At 43.3% G+C, this 17,487-nt stretch overlaps 1 protein-coding gene across 4 annotated transcripts in view; it reads right to left on the bottom strand.

Moving 5' to 3' along the window:
* The window catches only part of LOC144696130 (S-adenosylmethionine decarboxylase proenzyme-like), a 74,938-nt gene that overhangs the window by 22,689 nt on the left and 34,762 nt on the right, over window positions 1-17,487 (bottom strand). For all 4 annotated transcript variants that reach the window (XR_013580076.1, XM_078567463.1, XM_078567460.1 and 1 more), the window contains 2 exons: window positions 16,186-16,330; window positions 2,701-2,793 (listed from right to left, as the gene is read on the bottom strand). Coding sequence is in view for 3 of the 4 variants with exons in the window: in XM_078567463.1 (XP_078423589.1) it covers window positions 2,701-2,793; window positions 16,186-16,330 (238 nt within the window). In the remaining variant the exon portion in view is untranslated. The remainder of the gene's footprint in view (window positions 1-2,700; window positions 2,794-16,185; window positions 16,331-17,487) is intronic.

The following is a 17,487-nucleotide window of genomic DNA, read 5'->3' as shown; positions in this document are numbered from 1 at the left end:
GCTGCCTGGTGGTGCTGCTGGGATTGGAGAGCTGCCTGGTGGTGCTGCTGGGATTGGAGAGCTGCCTGGTGGTGCTGCTGGGATTGGAGAGCTGCCTGGCGGTGCTGCTGGGTCTGGAGAGCTGCCTGGTGGTGCTGCTGGGATTGGAGAGCTGCCTGTTGGTGCTGCTGGGATTGGAGAGCTTCCTGGTGGTGCTGCTGGGATTGGAGAGCTGCCTGGTGGTGCTGCTGGGACTGGAGAGCTGCCTGGTGGTGCTGCTGGGACTGGAGAGCTGCCTGGTGGTGCTGCTGGGACTGGAGAGCTGCCGGCTACTTGATTGGAGGCAGGACTTCCTTTTAGATGGGGATGGAAGTCTTGACCTGAAGCAATGAACGGGCTGATGGCCATAAAATCAGGTTGCGGGTTACTTGGCCGCGCGGAGGCAGGTTCACCCCTGACCTTTCAGCCAGGGGATGGGGTTATGACCTCATAAAATCCCAGGCACAAAACAGGAAAGAAAAATAAAATCACGTTAAAATTTTGAGCAAACTAAAGATTGGGATGGGCATGTGAAGAAGGCGGAGGCTAAAAAAGTTTTAAAACAGAATTTCTAAAACAATTATTCAAATAATTTTTGAAAATATTCTAATTAATCATGGCCAGAATATCGTGTGCATCGGGCGGGTGGTCACATGAAGGGGGACATGTTTATTAACATTTTAAATTCTTTATTTTTAATTGTCAAAAGTCTTCACCCCCCTGAGACAGCTCTGTGCCTCAGGGAGCGTTTCCTGCGCCTACGCCACACAGGCAGCGCTGCAGCGGGCATTTCATGCTGGCTGGGCCCTCATTGACCCGCCAACCGTGAAATCACGGGCGGCTTCCCGACCGCTTGTGCCCATCCCCACTGAACCCACCCGGCGAGGAGAAACATCCTGGCCCACGAATATCAGAGTGAGTTTTAGGGTAAGCTCCGTTATTCATCAATCCTTATTAATCACATCGCCGTCCGAAACCCAGTTACACCTGAACGAACAAGGTGAAATTTGTTATGGAGTTTCAAACAATGATGTCGGAGCCGGAAAGCTAATATTCTCGCTGATTTCAGTGATTCTCGGCTCTGTGGCGAGGGTGCACGGTTTAGAAGCTGTGGAAGAACACTGAGAGATAGACAGAGAGACAGATACTGCAACTTCGGGATTTCTGCACTAACTTGCACATGTCCAGCTCCTTGAAGTTACAGACAGTTTCGGAGCAGTAATGATGGAGAACACTGGCAGTTCACCATCAAAATCTCCCACAAAATCCAGGTCATTTTCAATGCAAATTTAAAAAAAAAAAATCAAATTTCTTTTAAGACCCTGCCCGATTATGCTGGTTCATGATAGGTTTTGTATTTGATGTTCAAATGAGTTTGAGAAGAAACACAGAGGGAGATAAAACACTTTGGGGGTCATTTGTGCCAGGAGCATTGACTGGTCCAAAACAGAAACTCTACCCCACAATACCACCCTAATCCACTGCATTCACCCCTTCATTAAAACAGAAACAAGATCGAAAGCCTTTTCTCTAACTCTCTATCTGTGGTGATACCATCTGTTGGTGAGAGTTTCCAAATGTTTGTCGCAAAGGTATTTACGCGCATTTCAGAGAACGATGAACCAGACATTTATCTCAGTTCTCGGGAGGTGGTGGTTTAGTGGTATTGTCACTGAACCAGTATTCCAGAGGCCCAGGGGAAGAATCTTCCCATCGACATCACCGCGTATCATTTGGATTGTCAGTTCGGCAGGCGAGCAGCCGCGTTGGATGGGCACTCGCCGAACTGTCAAAGGTCTATTAAGGCAATTAACAAAGTAATTCAAGCTGTTAAGAATGCTGCCCGTCCAACCTTAAGGTTGGGGGGCTGGCGAAGAGCCCAGGCGGCCTTCGTATTTATCATGAAACCTCATCCACGAGCGGGATGAGGATGAGGTTTCATGAAGGGTTTATTATTTAAATAAAAATTTTTGAAAAAGCTAACGGACATGTCCCAGCTCATGTGACAGTTTCACGTGAGGGGACATGTCCTCAAAACTTTTTTTCACCTTTATTAAATATTCCAGAACTTAAACTGATCTCTGTGAGGCACCTCCACCCCTCAAGGAGATTTCGGCGCTTTTTCACGCCCTGACTCAGGGAATCCCCCCCAGCCCGGCCCACACAGGGAGTGCTCAGCACTTCCGGGTGCATGTCACGCTGGGCGGGCCTTAATTGGCCCCGCCTATGTAAAATGGCGGCACACACAACACCCCCCAACGGGGGGGGGAAAGTTTTTCCCCAGGGTAATGTTCTGGGGTTCCAGGCTCGAATCCCACCAAGGCAGATGGTGGAATTTGAATTCAATAAAAACCTGGAATTAAAAGTCTCATGATGACCACAAAACCAATGCCAATTGTTGCAAAAACTCATCTAGTTTACTAATGTTCTTTAGGGAAGGAAATCTGCCATCCTTACCTGGTCTTACCAGACCCACAGCAATGTTGACTCTTAAAAACATTGCCCTCTGAACAGGGGCAATTAAGGATGGGCAATAAATGGGGGCCTAGCCAGTGATGCCCACATAACCATGAATGAATAAAAAAAAACTGCAGATGCAGTTAATAGGCTGCCAATCTCAGATTATTTTTATAACCTGTGCAATAAAACATTTGGTTTTTAGTTGTGTCGTTGAATACTTACATCTGCTTTCAGTCCATTCATTGAGTAACCACAGGGATTGAACATTGTGGCATCTATAACCGATCCCGGTATCAGGTCACGTATCCCACTCATCTGAGAAAACAGATTATTTTAGCAAAGTGTAAGGAACATTAAGCTTGAGTTATGTGTTTAAAATCGTTCGCACCCAGCCTTTATTCAATGTTGTTTTAGGACTGGGATTTTGGAATTCTGAGCATTCTCAAAATGGCTAAAGATCCAAACGACCAATCAGCAGAAGGTTTTCAGTTTTTAATTTGTTCCATGCCTGCTTTCAAAACAAGCTAGAGTTCATCTGATTTGAAGCATGAAATTGATGACTAAGAAATTGCACATTTTCTGAGTGTGCTGTGCTTTAAATGCTTTATAATTATACCTTTAAATTCCATTTTATGGTATTTCTTTTACAACTGTATTCTCCAGAAAAAGGCAAAGCAATTACGTTACAATGTTCCATTGACTTGGATTTCCTGTACCATAAGTACAGAGAGTTCTATTTTACCCATTGGCAAGAATTGTGAAGTTTTCAACAAGTGAACTGAGATGAATACTCCATCTTAATTCAACACTTGCTGAGTTTGACAATGGAGCCAGTATTACTGCCCACCAAGTGTTAGAACCCAGTGTTTTTTGCTGTCAGGCGAATTAGAATTTTTTTCGTGCTCCAGTTCCACTGTTGAGACCAATCATCAACAATAGACAAATTCTCAATCTTTTATATTGAAAGAATAGTGAAGATAAAAATGTTAAATCTTTTATTCCATTTCACTGAACTTTCCAAGCCATTAAGTGCTGCATTTGGAATTCTCTACCCCAGAGAACCATGGATGCTCAGTCATTGTGTATATTCAAGACAGAGATTGATAGATTTTTGGGTGCTGAGGGAATTAAGTAATATGGGAATAGTGCAGGAAGGTGGACTTGAGGCAGATCAGCCGTGATCTCATTAAATGGTGGAACAGGCTTGAAGGGCCAAATGGCCTCATCCAATTCTTATTTCTTATTTTCTTATATCCATAATGCTGTTCAGCTCCAGGTCCTCTGTAATAGTTTGTTTCTTGATATAGCTATTAAAAGTATACCAGGTTTGACATGCGCAATCCTAAATCAGACTGAAACAATAAATTATCTCTTGAGGAATGCAAAATTCCAAAATTTGAAGTATGCCATGCTAAATTCTGTTTATGTTTTTTCATGTAATATGATAACACAATTAATATCAGATTTCCACCATCTGCAGTATTTTGATTTTGCCAAATTGATTTCATATGTTCCATTTATTTGCCCATTTTGAGTGAGTGACTGGTAAAAGAGCACCCACTTTCTGTGTGGTCACAATTCCCATTTCAGACCATGGTATCACATTTTTGATTGGCTAAACTGGAAAAAGAAACGCAATACAAGTCTGTAATGATTTGCATTTGGGAAAAATGCAACTAACAGTGTCACATGAGCTGGGACAAGTCAATTAATTTTTATAAAAATTTTTATTCAACAATTTATAAAGACTTTATGAAACCTCAACCCGCCCGTGGATGAGGTTCCATGAAAAATGCGAAGGCCTCCTGGGCTCTTGGCCTGCCCCCCGCCAACCTTAAGGTTGGACGGGCAGCTCAGTTTATTAGTTTAATTAGTTTTTAAATGGTCTTAATAGGCCTTTGACAGTTCGGTGGGCGTGCAGCTGAGTCGGCTGCGCACCCGCCAAACTGAAAATCTAAATGACACTAGATCTAAATACACACCTGATGTCACTGCGCGTCATTTTATGCCACCCCCACTCGCGGAGCCGAAAATTCTGGCCCAGGAGTTTGCAGACCGATATAGATAAGTTGAATGAGTGGGAAAAAATCTGGCAGATGGAGTATAATGTGGGAAAATGTGAAGTTGTTCACTTTGGCAGGAAGAATAAAAAAGCAGAGTTACTTAAATGGGGAACGACAGCTGAATTCCAAGATCCAGAGGGATCTAGGTGTTCTAATGCATGAGTCACAAAAAGTTAGTATGCAGGTACAGCAAGTAATTAAGGAGGCTAATGGAATGCTATCCTTTATTACAAGAGGAATTGAACATAAAAGTAAGGATATTATGCTTCAGTTATACAGGGCATTGGTGAGACCACATCTCGAATACTGTGTACAGTTTTGGTCTCCTTATTTAAGGAAGGATGTAAATGCGTTGGAGGCAGTTGAAAGGAGGTTTACTAGATTGATACCTGGAATGAGTGGGTTGTCTTATGAGGAAAGGTTGAACAGACTGGGCTTGTTTCCACTGGAGTTTTGAAGAGTGAGGGGTGACTTGATTGAAGTTTACAAGATCCTGAATGGTCTCGACAAGGTGGAGATGGAAAGGATGTTTCCTCTTGTGGGTGAGTCCAGACCTAGGGGGCATTGTTTTAAAATTAGCGGTTCCCCTCATAGGACAGAGATGAGGAGAATGTTTTTCTCTGAGAATTGTGCAACTTTGGAACTCTCTGCCTCAGAAAGCAGTATAAACGGGGTCACTGAATATAGATAGATTCTTGTTTGACAAGGGAATCGATGGTTATCAGGGGTAGATGGGAATGTGGAATCAACCATGACCTTAAGGAATTGCAGAACAGACTCAAAGGGCTGATTGGCCTACATCTGCTCCTATTTTGTATGTTCATATGGTAGCACAGGAGACCATTCAGTCCATCGAGTCTGTGCTGACTCTGCATGAGCAACTCACTTTGTCACACTCCCTGCCTTTTCCCTGTGTCCCGTACATTTTTTCTCTTTAGATAATTATCCAATTCTCCTTTGAATGCCTCACTTGAACCTGTCTCTAACACACTTTCAGGCAGTGCATTCCAGATCCTAACCACCCACTGTGTAAAAGGGGTTTTTCTCATGTTGTTGTTGCTTCTTTTGCCACTTAAATTGGTGTCCTCTGGTCCTTGATTCTCCTGCCTATGGGAACAGTTTCTCCTACTCTACCCATAACCCCTCATAATTTTAAGCATCTCTATAAAATTTCCTCTTAATCTTCCCTCTCTAAGAAGTTCCCCACACTTCCTGGTTTCCCGATCATGAGCAGTGTTTCATTTGCTGATTGCATGGTAACTTATCTTGAGTAACTGCGGTCTGACTCCGGAGGGTTACTTCAAATTGCTTTATTTACACTATATACACTATATACATGATGAGTTACAAGGTAGGCACATCTCCTTTTAGTACAGACTATTCCATCTGCCCCACAGAGTCTTTAGCACATGACTACTGATGCCACTGTTACATCATGATATACATTACTCATTATTATAACTAAGTCTTCTTGGTGCCTTCACAACTCTCCCTGATCACGTGTGTGGTTGTGACCACTGAGCAGTGGTGGTGATCTCAAACTGGATCAATGGAAGGGGGCTCACTGGCCTCAGGCAAGGGAAGAGGTTACAGGACATGGGCTGTACTGGGGAAGGAGGGTATCCAAGGGGGTGTGTATGGGGACACACGTTGATCTGTACAAGTGGCCTCAAGATGGTGAGGGCTGAGGAGGCAGTCTCCAGAGGAGATGAGGCCAGATGGAGATGTGAGGGTGTGTGTGAGAGAGTGAGTGGTGATGTCCCTTGAGCTGGCAGTGAGTGAGATGCCAGTGAATGTGTGATGGGCTTGAGTGTGTGAGTTTAGAGTGATGAGATGGTTGCCTTACCCTGGTGGCATAGATAAGGTCATTCATCCTCTATCTGCACTGGATGGCCAACCTCTTCTGTGCAGCACTGGCACTGACCACCTCTGCCATCACCTACCAAGCCAGAGTGGTGATGTTGCTGCCCCTCCTGCGGCCAGAGTGGGGGTATCGGACATCACAGTGGGCCTCCATGGCATCCAAAAAGTGTTCCAGGGACGCATCACTGAATCAGGGGGCTGCAGTCTTCTTGCTTTTTCTGTGCAGCAGTTGTGGGCTGGAAGCAGTGAGAGGTGTGCGTGTGGCTGCACTTTAAATATGGTGCCCAGCGTGAGGAAGCGGCGAGGTGACAGTTTGGCGGGCAAATCGGAGGCTGCCCTCCAGCGAAAGGGCATTTTTCTTGGGAATGCATGATTAAAGAGGTGGGATTGGGATGATATGGCGTGAGAAGCCGCCATTGTAGCCGGAGTGTAAAACATTCTTTTTCTTGCCGGCTACTGCACCTAGTGCAAATTTGGGACGATTCCGCCCTATGTCTGGAGTTGTACCAATTCGTCTGCTTCTCGTGTAGGCCGGTCTCCATGTTCCTCACCTTTTTGAGTTCAGCTGCTGTAACGTTGACTTTCAGGTTCTGATCCTGCAGAGGGACTTGTGTCTTCAGCCGTTGGCCCATGAGCAGTTCCGCTGGTGAAAAGCTGTTAGTTAAAGATGTGCCTCTGTAGTGTGGCAGGGCTGAGTTCCAGTCAGAATTCTTGGTCATTAAGATCTTGATGGTTTTTATGGCTCTTTCAGCCTCTCCTTTGGCCTGTGGGTGGACAGGAGAGCTGGTCATCGTCTTGGGAATGACCAAGCGGTGGTTGAAGACCAGAAGATCATCGACTACCATTAGATGCCTGTTTTGTTCATGACATTTTCATTGGAGCTGCTCAGTAGAATTGTATTTGGACCAACCTTCAAACTTCTCAAGACCTTGGCCACACTTCAGGTCCTCCTTCTGCTTTTCGGGCCTCTTGCCAATTTCAGGCAGAGACTGGCAGGGAATTCATTCTGGTTGATGAGAATGCAGGCATGAAGTCCTGGGTCACGGCTTGATCCACCATAGCATAGGATAGGGCATCAGCCGTGGTCTGTGGCTTTCTTGGTGCATACACAACCATGTACTTGTAACGCATCAACCAAAGGCTGAACCTTTGAATACGTAGGGTCATTTTGATTACCTCTGTGGAATTCAAGAGGGTGATCAGTGGTTTATGGTCAGTCTCAGTTTGGAAAGGTAAACCCACCAAGTACCTAGAGAATCTTTCTGCAGCCCATGTCACTGCCAATGTTTCCTTCTCTATGGGAGCATAGCATTGCTCTGTTTCTGTCAATGCCCTGGAGGAAAGTATACAGGCTTCCTGTAGCCATTCTTCTGGACTATATTTGCATTGAAGATGCTACAGCAAAGGCTCACTAACTTGGTCCCTGAGATGAGGGGGTTGTCCTATGATGAGAGACTGAGCAAATTGGGTCTATTTTCTGGAAGAATCAGAGGTGATCTTGTTTCCGCTGGTCGGGGAATCTAAAACACGGGGGCACAGTGTCAGGATAAGGGGCCAATCATTTAGGACTGAGATGAGGGGAAATTACTTCACTCAAAGAGTTGTGAATCTTTAGAAGTCTCTACCCCAGAGGATTCTGGGTCCTCTATCGTTGAATACATTTAAGGCTGGGATAGACAGAATTTTGGTGTCGCAGGGAATTAAGGGATATGGGAAGTGGGCAGGGAGTGGCCATGAATGTATTGAATGGCGGAGCAGACATGATGGGCCACATGGTCTACTCCTGCTCCTAATTCTTGGTGGGTGAATGAAATTGAGGTATGGATCAGCCATGATCTATTTGAATTGTGGAACAGGCTCAAGGGGCTGAATGGCCTCTTACTTTCCCTATATTCCTGGATCAAATTCAGTCTTTGTATCTAATATTTCAATTTGTTTATTTTTGAAAGTTATTATCTGAATGCAAATTGAATAATGAATTCAGTTTTCAGCTGAACTTCTGTATAAAAGCTATTAGCATTTTATTACTTCAGAAAATGTGCCCAGCTAAAGAGAGACAAATAAATTTAGATAGTGCCCCAATGTATCAATGTTTATAATTTGAAGTCAAATTGCTGTTTCCAAAAGATTTGTTCATCCTGTTGATGTGAGAGATTAATTGTGCAAAATCCCACGGCTGTTTCAGCTAATTAAAATTCTTTTGTAAATTAACCTGACAATTATTTTTATTTTCTTGGACAAAAACTGATATTAAAATATCTTGGGACTTCTATTCTGGATAAATAATGTTTTCTGGAAGGTTTTATGACTGGCCTTTACAGACGATGCTTGTTAAAAACTCTGCTCCTCTCTCCAACTTCAAAGGGAAGCAAAATTGCTGACTGAATATTGATATTTGAAACTATAATATATAAACCAGCCATGTGTTCCAGAAAGACATTGACTGAAGCATCAAGTGGAGTCTATTAATTTATGTGACTGTGGTATTCATTTAGCAACTTGTAACAGTATTTATTTATTCTTCAGGAATTCATCATAAAACAATTCATGTGACGTGCCAGACAAAGAAGATCCCACCCAAGTGTTGCTAGCTCTTCCAACAGCACAACCCTCTGAGATTTCTGCATTCCTCCAACTCTGGCCTCTTGAGCATTCCCGATTTTAATCATTCCATCACTGGCTGTTGTGCCTTCAGCTGCCTCAGTCCTAAACTCTGGGATTCCCTCGCTACCTCTTTTTCACAGAATCACAGAATTTTAACAGCACAGAGGGAGGCCATTCGGCCCATCGTGTCTGCACCAGATCTCAAAATGAACATTATGACCTAGTGCCATTGCCCTGCCTTTTCCCCGTACCCCTGCACATTGTTTCTATTCAAATCATCATCCAATGCCCTCTTGAACGCCTCGATTGAACCTGCTTCCACCACACTTCCAGGCAGCGCATTCCAGACCCGAACCACTCGCTGTATGAAAAAAATTTTTCTCATGCCACATTTGCTTCTTTTGCAACTCACTTTAAATCTGTGCCCCCTCGTTCTTAATCCTTTTACAAGTGGGAACAGTTTCTCCCTATCTACTCTGCCCAGCCCTCTCATGATTTTGAACATCTCTATCAAATCTCCTCTTAGCCTTTGCCTCTCCAAGGAGAACAGTCCCAACCTCTTCAATCTACCTTCGTAACTGAAGTTTCTCACCCCTGGAGCCATTCTTGTAAACCTCTTCTGCACTCTCTCCAATGTGTTCACATCCTTCCTATAACGTGGCGCCCAGAACTGTACACAATACTCCAGATGAGGTCTAACGAGTGTCTTATATAAATTCAGCATAACCTCCTTGCTCTTGTACTCTATGCCCCTATTAATAAAGCCCAGGATACTATATGCTTTATTAGCTGCTCTCCCCACCTGTCCTGCCACCTTCAATGATCTATGCACATGTATACCTAGGTCTTTCTGCTCCTGCACTCCCTTCAAAATTTCACCCCTTATTTTATATTGTCTGTCCATGTTCTTCCTACCAAAATGCATTACCTCACACTTCTCCACACTGAACTTCATCTGCCACCTATCTGCCCACTCCACCGACTTGTCTATGTCCTTTTGAAGTTCTGCAGTGTCCTCCTCGCAGTTTACAACACTCCCAAGCTTCATATCATCCGCAAACTCTGAAATTGTCCCCTGCACACCAAGATCTAGATCATTAATATACACCAGGAAAAGCAAGGGTCCCAATACCGACCCCTGGGGAACTCCACTCCAAATCTTCCTCCAACCCGAAAAATATCCATTGACCATTACACTCTGCTTCCTTCCCTCTGACATTTGTATTCATCTTGGTTCTCAGTTGTATTTTCTACCTGACACCTGTCATAAGCACACTTCTTCTTCTTTATCTTAATTTCTATCTCCCTTTTCATCCAGGGAGCTTTGGATTTGTTTGGCCTACCTTTCCCTTTCAATGAAATATACCTTGACTGTGCCCGAATCAAATCTTTTTTGAAGGAAGCCCATTTTTAGCTACAGTTTTTCCCGCCAATCTTTCATTCCAGTCTATCTGGCCCACTCCATTTGTCCCCATCAAAGTAGGCTCTCGTCCAGTTAATTATTCGTACTCTGGTTTGCCTATTGTCCTTTTCAATTATCATCCTAAAACGTAAATACAATGATCACTGTCTCCTAAATGTTCCCCAACTGATGCTTGATCTACTTGGCCCACTTCATTTCCAAGAACCAGGTCCAACAGTGCATCTTTTCTTGTTGGATTGGCCACATACTGCTGTAGAAAATTTTCCTGAACACAATCTAGGAACTTTTGCCCCTCTCTGTCCTTTACACTACCACTGTCCCAGTCTACAATCAGGTAATTAAAATCCCCCATTATAACTACTTTATAACGCTTGCATTTCTCTGCAATTTCCCTGCAGATTTGTTCTTCTACATCCTTCTCACTATTTGGCGGTCTATAGACTACACCGAGCAATGTAATTACACCCTTTTTGTTCCTTCGCTCTAGCCAAATTGATTCTGTCCTTGAACCCTCTGGGACATCCTCTTTCTCCAGCACCGCAATGCTCTTCTTAACCAATACTGCCACCCCTCTTCCTTTCCTATCTTTTCTGAACACCTTGTACCTGGGAAGAATTAACACCCAGATCTGCCCTTCCTTGAGCCAGGTCTCTGTTATCACCACAACATCATATTTCCACATGGCAATCTGCACCTGTAACTCCCCAGTCTTATTTACTATACTCCGAGCATTCACATACATGAATAGTAACCCTGATTTAGATTTTTTTACTTTCTCCCTCACCCCGACTTCACCTATTAACTTACTATTCTCTATACTAGTGCTAGCTGGCCCTCCCAGTATTTTGTGCATCCTGGTATTCCTCTCTAATGTTTTCTCTTAATTCCCACACCCCTGCCGAGTTAGTTTAAAGCCCTCCCATTTTTAAATTTTAGTCTTAAATTAGTCTTAAATTTTCCTCACTTAAGTTGCTCCTTAAAACCTACCTCTTTGGACAAGCTTTTAGTCATCTGTCCCAATATATCCTAAGGTGGCTTGGTGTCATATTTTGATTCATAACGTTCCTGTGAAGCGCGTTGGGGGTTTTTTTTAATATTAAAGGCACTATATAAATACAAGTTGTTGTTATTGGACTTGTGTCCCTTACTCGGGACCCCGAGGGATGTACCAGTGTGTGCAACTCCATATTCCATCCCTCACCCAGCAGCTCTGCCAATCCCAAAGTTCCCTTCTGCACAGAATGGCCCTTTGCCCCCACTCTTGTACTGTCAAACTTAAACACATCCACTCCAGTTCCATCAAACCTCAGGACCATCCCCTGGTGCTGGTAAACTCCACACTTATCATCCTAGCCACACAACTGTATCCGAACTCATACATACTGCGCTGCTATGTATTCTCACTTTTAAAAAGCATGAGATTAAATGCACTTGGGTAAAGAAATGTACCTAGCTAGAATTCTACTGATGTAGCGCTGGCAGACATTCCCAACTGGTTACTCTAATAATTTGTCCTTTAACCAGCATAAACTCTGTTTGATTCTGGAGGTGGAATGAATGCAGCAGTGAAAGGAGTGAATGTGTGCTGAATATCAGACTGGCTATTTTAGTAACCAGCTTTAAACCTTCTTGACTGTTAGAGGCAGGAGACAGAATGCCATCACTTTAAGATACACTTCTGATTAAAACTGAAGTGCCAGTGAAGCGAGAAACTGAGTGGGAATGACCTACACTTGAAAGGAAAATATCCCCTACATCAGGTCACAATTTCTTTCATCTTGATTGTGCTGCACAAAATCATTTGCTTGAGATGTAAATGAGTAAATAAAATTAAAGCAACCTAGCTGTTAATTAGAATTTAGGATTCTGTAATCTCATTCTGACCAATAGCAATATCATCTGCTAGTTCATCATTTCACAAACATGTATTGTCATTTAACACAAGTCAATGTGCATTACTGACCTGTATTTAATTAATGGAAAAATGAAGAGTATTTAATAGACATTCATAATATTTTCATTGCATTCCTCTCACACTGAAGGAAAACAATAATCTGACATTTCAGCAAGGAGAGAACTAATGGACTAAAATTAATAAGCTGACATTTTCAGCAATTGTTCAATATACAAATAACATTTTTGTCATAATATTAATATAATATATATTGTGCATTTTAGGGTAACCACTGGCATTAATTATATGCTTTCATCACATATGGCCAATTCTGATTTGAGCCCGAATGCTTGAAGTAGAAATTTTCTGACGTAAAACTAAAGTTATTTTGTTTTACAACTTCTCCCCCGACCACCACTCCAACCCCCCCCTAACAATAATACAGTTATTTGGCTACCTCTCAGCTTCGTCCTCTCTCCACTACAGCACTTCTGACCTGCAGGGTTGGAAGATAACCTGTTTTCACCCTCTGTAGATGCTGCTGTGTAACCAGAGGCAAAAGTGATGAATCTGAGATGAGATGACTGAACTTTATACCTTACTTTCCCTTATTGTGAGGATGTCTTACTCCTCCACTCTTGCTGTTCCACTAATCATCCAGGTCACAAGCATTGCTCAACACATGAAGGAACATGTGGAAGCAGAGCTGCTCATGAAGGACTGAATTTATGAACAGCCAGAGGGCTCTGCCAAAATGGCGCTGGAGCCCAGAATCCAAGTCCTGTCATGGAATCTGGCAACTACCATTTTTGCCAGTGGGGGGAAATGGGGGAGAGATGTTTTTCATGCATCCGTAGTTCATGGAGGCAGCTGCCTTCAAACAGAAGCAATTTTCATCACCTGGGTTTCTGAAACATGACTCGTAGGTTTTAGACGTTTGAGCAAAAGGTTTAAAGCCACCAGAGTTATTTGGAGAGGCAAGATCCCCCTTTGAAAAAGGTCAGGTACCCTTTTGGAATGTTAAGAGTAGACTTGAAAGTGCATAAAAAGTGGATAAGGTCTGTGGAACTGTCAAGTCATTTAAATCCCTTGCACTTTAAATTTTAGGGAAAAAAAAAACAGCCAGCCAGTTGAACAAAATCAGTGCTTGCAATTTTAATAGTTGTTTGTTAACATATGCCTGAGTGCTATCATTATAGTATTATTTTTGCTTGACTGTTTCCATAACCTATCACTATCACAGGGGGCCTGTAAATTCACAGTTTGACTGACTGCTCCAAGTGGTCATAAATAGATTAGCTGTCTTTAATGTGGGGCTATGAGTACATATGTTTGCATTATAAAGGATTAAGTACTTGAAGGAAATGTTTGTTTTTATTCAGGATTAAGTACTTGAAGGAAATGTTTGTTTTTATTCAGGATTAAGTACTTGAAGGGATTTAAATTACTGAATGGGCTTTTATCAATGAATTTTTTTTGATATAGTGAAGTCTGCACTAGAACTTTATTTTATTTCATCTCACCATGGCTTCTGAGGTCTGCCCATGGTGGATACTGAATGCATCAACATGGAGGGTGTAAGGGCAAAGTGTGGGGGGGCCATGGATTGGCATGTGTTGGCATAGGGGCTATAAAAGGCCATGGAGAATGGATTGATTGACATAGGTTGGCATGGAGGAGGTTGCGGCAATGGGGAATGGGTACAAGAGCATAGGTTGGCATGGAGGGGCATAAGGAACCATGAGGAGTAGGTAGAGAGGCATAAGTTGTCATGGAGGGTATGACAGACCAAGGGGAGTGAGCAGAGTGTGAAGAGTATGAGGGGCCATGGTGGGTGGGGAGCATGAGGTAGCACGAGTTGGCACGGATGAGGCATGTGGAGTGTGTGGAGGGTGAGGGGATATGAGGGGTGAGGGTTGCTTTTTGTTTTATTGTTTTTATTACAACTGGGACAAAGTCCTGGAGCAGGAAGGTTGGCCTTCAAACAGCTCACTTTGGTACCCAGCGACTCCTGTGGCTGCCTGCGCACTGTCTCCTGGGGTGGTGGGCCCGACTCCAGTTAGCACCACCCACCCCTGAATGAAAACCCAACCTCTTGGGGCACTTTCTTCTGAGTCGGGAAAATTCCCATCTCCCCATGCCCGACCCTATGACTCCGAAAGTGTGGTCTGTGTGGAAATGTGCTACCAACAGATCACAAAAAAACAATCCATAAAGCATGCTGGTTGATCTAGGACATGTAGCAGATCAGCAGGTCACAAACCAATGTGAACACAAAATAAACCAATAATGTTGATTTAGCTACAGCATTGCAGTGTAGATTTACCAGAATGATGCTTAGATTCCAAGGGTTAAGCTGTGAAGAGAGACACAAGGTCATTGACCAGAAACATTGGGGTGAATTTTCTCATTGAATGTAAAGCCCTGCCACTGGGGTTGAATGGGGGAGTGGTACCACCCTGGACAGTATATTGTTGATGGCGACCAATAAATAGCCACGGCCGGGGCTGCTGCCCAATTAACGACAGTGGCCTGCCCTCATGTGCTGCTGGCCCAATCAGGGAGTTGGCAACTTGGCAGTCTCAGGAGTGCCATCTTTAGCTCCAGGGAGAGGGTGTCTCAATAGCCGGCTGCCCTCAAACACAGGTGAGTTGTGTTGGTGGATGCCAGGGATAGGCAGGGAGGCCCCAATGATCAGTGCTTTGGGGGTGAGGTAGGGGGGAGGGTTGTTGAGCACTGGTGGTGCCCGTTGCCATGAGGGTGTCCATTACCACCAGGATGCCCCTTCATGGGCCATGGAGTGCCCTATAAAGAAGGGCATTCTCCCCTCCCAGAGCCTGCTGAGAGGATGCTAAAAGGTGGGAAATGGCTCTTAATTGGCCACTTAAGTAGTTCAATTGGTCACCCAGTGGGCATCTGAGCTGCCAAGATTCCCACCAATGACAACATAGCTTGGCAGTGGCAAGACATTGTTCTATCGCCACCCCCAACAATTTGCTTGCCCTTCCGCCTCCCAGCCCTTTGCCAATGGGCTAGGAAAATGCAGCCCATTTACTTTGTTTCTCTCTCCACAAAAGCGGCCAGACCTGCCAAGTATTCCCAGAATTTTCGTCTTCATTACACAAACTTAAGGCGATATTCTCTGAAATTTAAAGATGGAGGGGTGACTTAATCAAAGTTTTCGATATATGAAGGGGAACAGTAGGGCAGTCTAGGATTAAGGCAGAGCCAGACCTTGCAGGAGTGAAATTATGAAGCACCTCTACACAGAAAGGGTGGGAGTTGGAACTCTCTTCTGCAAATGGAAATTGATGCTAGATCAATGGTAAACTTTAAATCGGAATTGATAGAATTTTGTTATCAAAAGGTCTGTGGTTACACAGCTGACATTGGCTATTTTCTTGCAAATTGTCCCGATGAGTGCGAGACGAAAAGTCTCAACAAAAAAATGTCTCTTTTTTTCAGCCATACTCAAATTATCATAATGTGTTAAGAGATATGGGCCACAGGCAGGTAGGTTAGAGATCAACCATGATCCCATTGAATAGCAGAATAGGCTCAAGGAGCTAAGTGGTCTCCTCCTATCCCTGTGTTCCTATTGTTGTGAAACATTCAGGGGAGTATTTCTGAGGTAGTTAAAAATAGAACTTTCCATTCATTCTGCATCAGTTTTAAAATTTCTGCTGGAGTTTTGGAGCTGGGTAACTGTAGACCTTTTTAAACAGTTCTCAAGTCAGAAAATAAAACACTCTGCAAGACTTATTAGCAACAATATGTTAGAAATAGTTTTATGAAGCTTCAGGTTCTTCAACAAATGTAATTCCCCTGTGTATCTTTATAATTCTACAAAGAATTGGTACCTGAGTGACATCGTCAGCAATCACGCCATCTTTCAGGAAGAATTGCTTCATTACTTCGGGGTCCAGTTGTCTCATCAAAATTTCCAGAGTCTGATCAGGCTGGAGGATCCCACAACCTTCATTGATATCCAGTGTGTAGAGGTACCTGACAGATCAGTAAACACAATATATACAAATCCATAGTCTGAGATGATGAAATTCATTGCTCTGACTGTATTGCTGCCAGTTTCATGTTTTAAAACTGTTGTTCACTTTTATAAATCCGTACTTGCAAAATTTTTCTAGTGATAGAATTCCATGCCTCTGATTATTGAAGGTTTAAGGCCTACTCCAGGATTTAAGCACTTAGTCTAAGCTAGCACTTTAGTGCGGTACAGAGGGAATGTTGCATTGTCAGAGATGCCAGTGTTAGGGCAGGATGTTAAACGAAAGGCTGTTCAGGTGAACATATAAGATCCTATGGCCTTCTTACAAGATGTGTAGGAATGTCCCACAGAATCCTGATCAACATTCACCCCTCTACTGATGTAACCAAACAGATTAAATAGTCATTCACCTCATTGCTGTTTGTGGGATCTTATGATTAAATTAACAGTTGTGTTTGCTGACAAGAAATATAGTGACTACTCTTCAGAAATAATTTATTGGCTGAGAAGTGCTTTGGGATGTCCTAACACTTGAAACATGCCCTATAAACTTTCTTTCTTCTACAATGTTAAAGAATATTTCTTGCTTTTATAATGAGGAAACTAGTTGAATCTGTGTTCTGGAAGTGTAATGCAATGGACCTTTATTAACTAAATGGGGGAGGTGATTGCATCATGGTAATGTAACTGGGCCAGTAATCCAGGCTAATGTTCAGGGACATGAGTTCAAATCCGTCCATGGCAGCTGGTAGAATTTAAATTCAATTAATAAAAGCTGGAATTGAAAGCTAGTCTCAGTAATGGTGATCATGACAATTATCATCGATTGTTATAAAAACCCATCTGGTTCACTAATGCCCTTTAGGGAAGGAAATCTATCATCCTTGCCTAGTCTGACTTATGTGCAACAATGTGGTTGACTCTGAAATGGCCAATTAGGGATGGGCAACAAATGCTGGCCTTGCCAGGGATGCCCTTGGCCCAAGAAAGAATAAATTTACAAAAAATAGTGATGACATTAGGTTTTTTTTAAATTCGTTCATGGGATGTGGGCATCACTGGCTAAGCCAGCATTTATTGCCCATCCATAATTGCCCTTGTTCAGAGGGCATTAAGAGTCAACCACATTGCTGTGGGCCTGGAATCACATGTAGGC

The sequence above is a fragment of the Cetorhinus maximus genome, chromosome 21, assembly GCF_964194155.1.
Source record: "Cetorhinus maximus chromosome 21, sCetMax3.hap1.1, whole genome shotgun sequence".
Taxonomy (NCBI): domain Eukaryota; kingdom Metazoa; phylum Chordata; class Chondrichthyes; order Lamniformes; family Cetorhinidae; genus Cetorhinus; species Cetorhinus maximus.
This window is presented reverse-complemented; position numbering and strand designations above follow the sequence as displayed.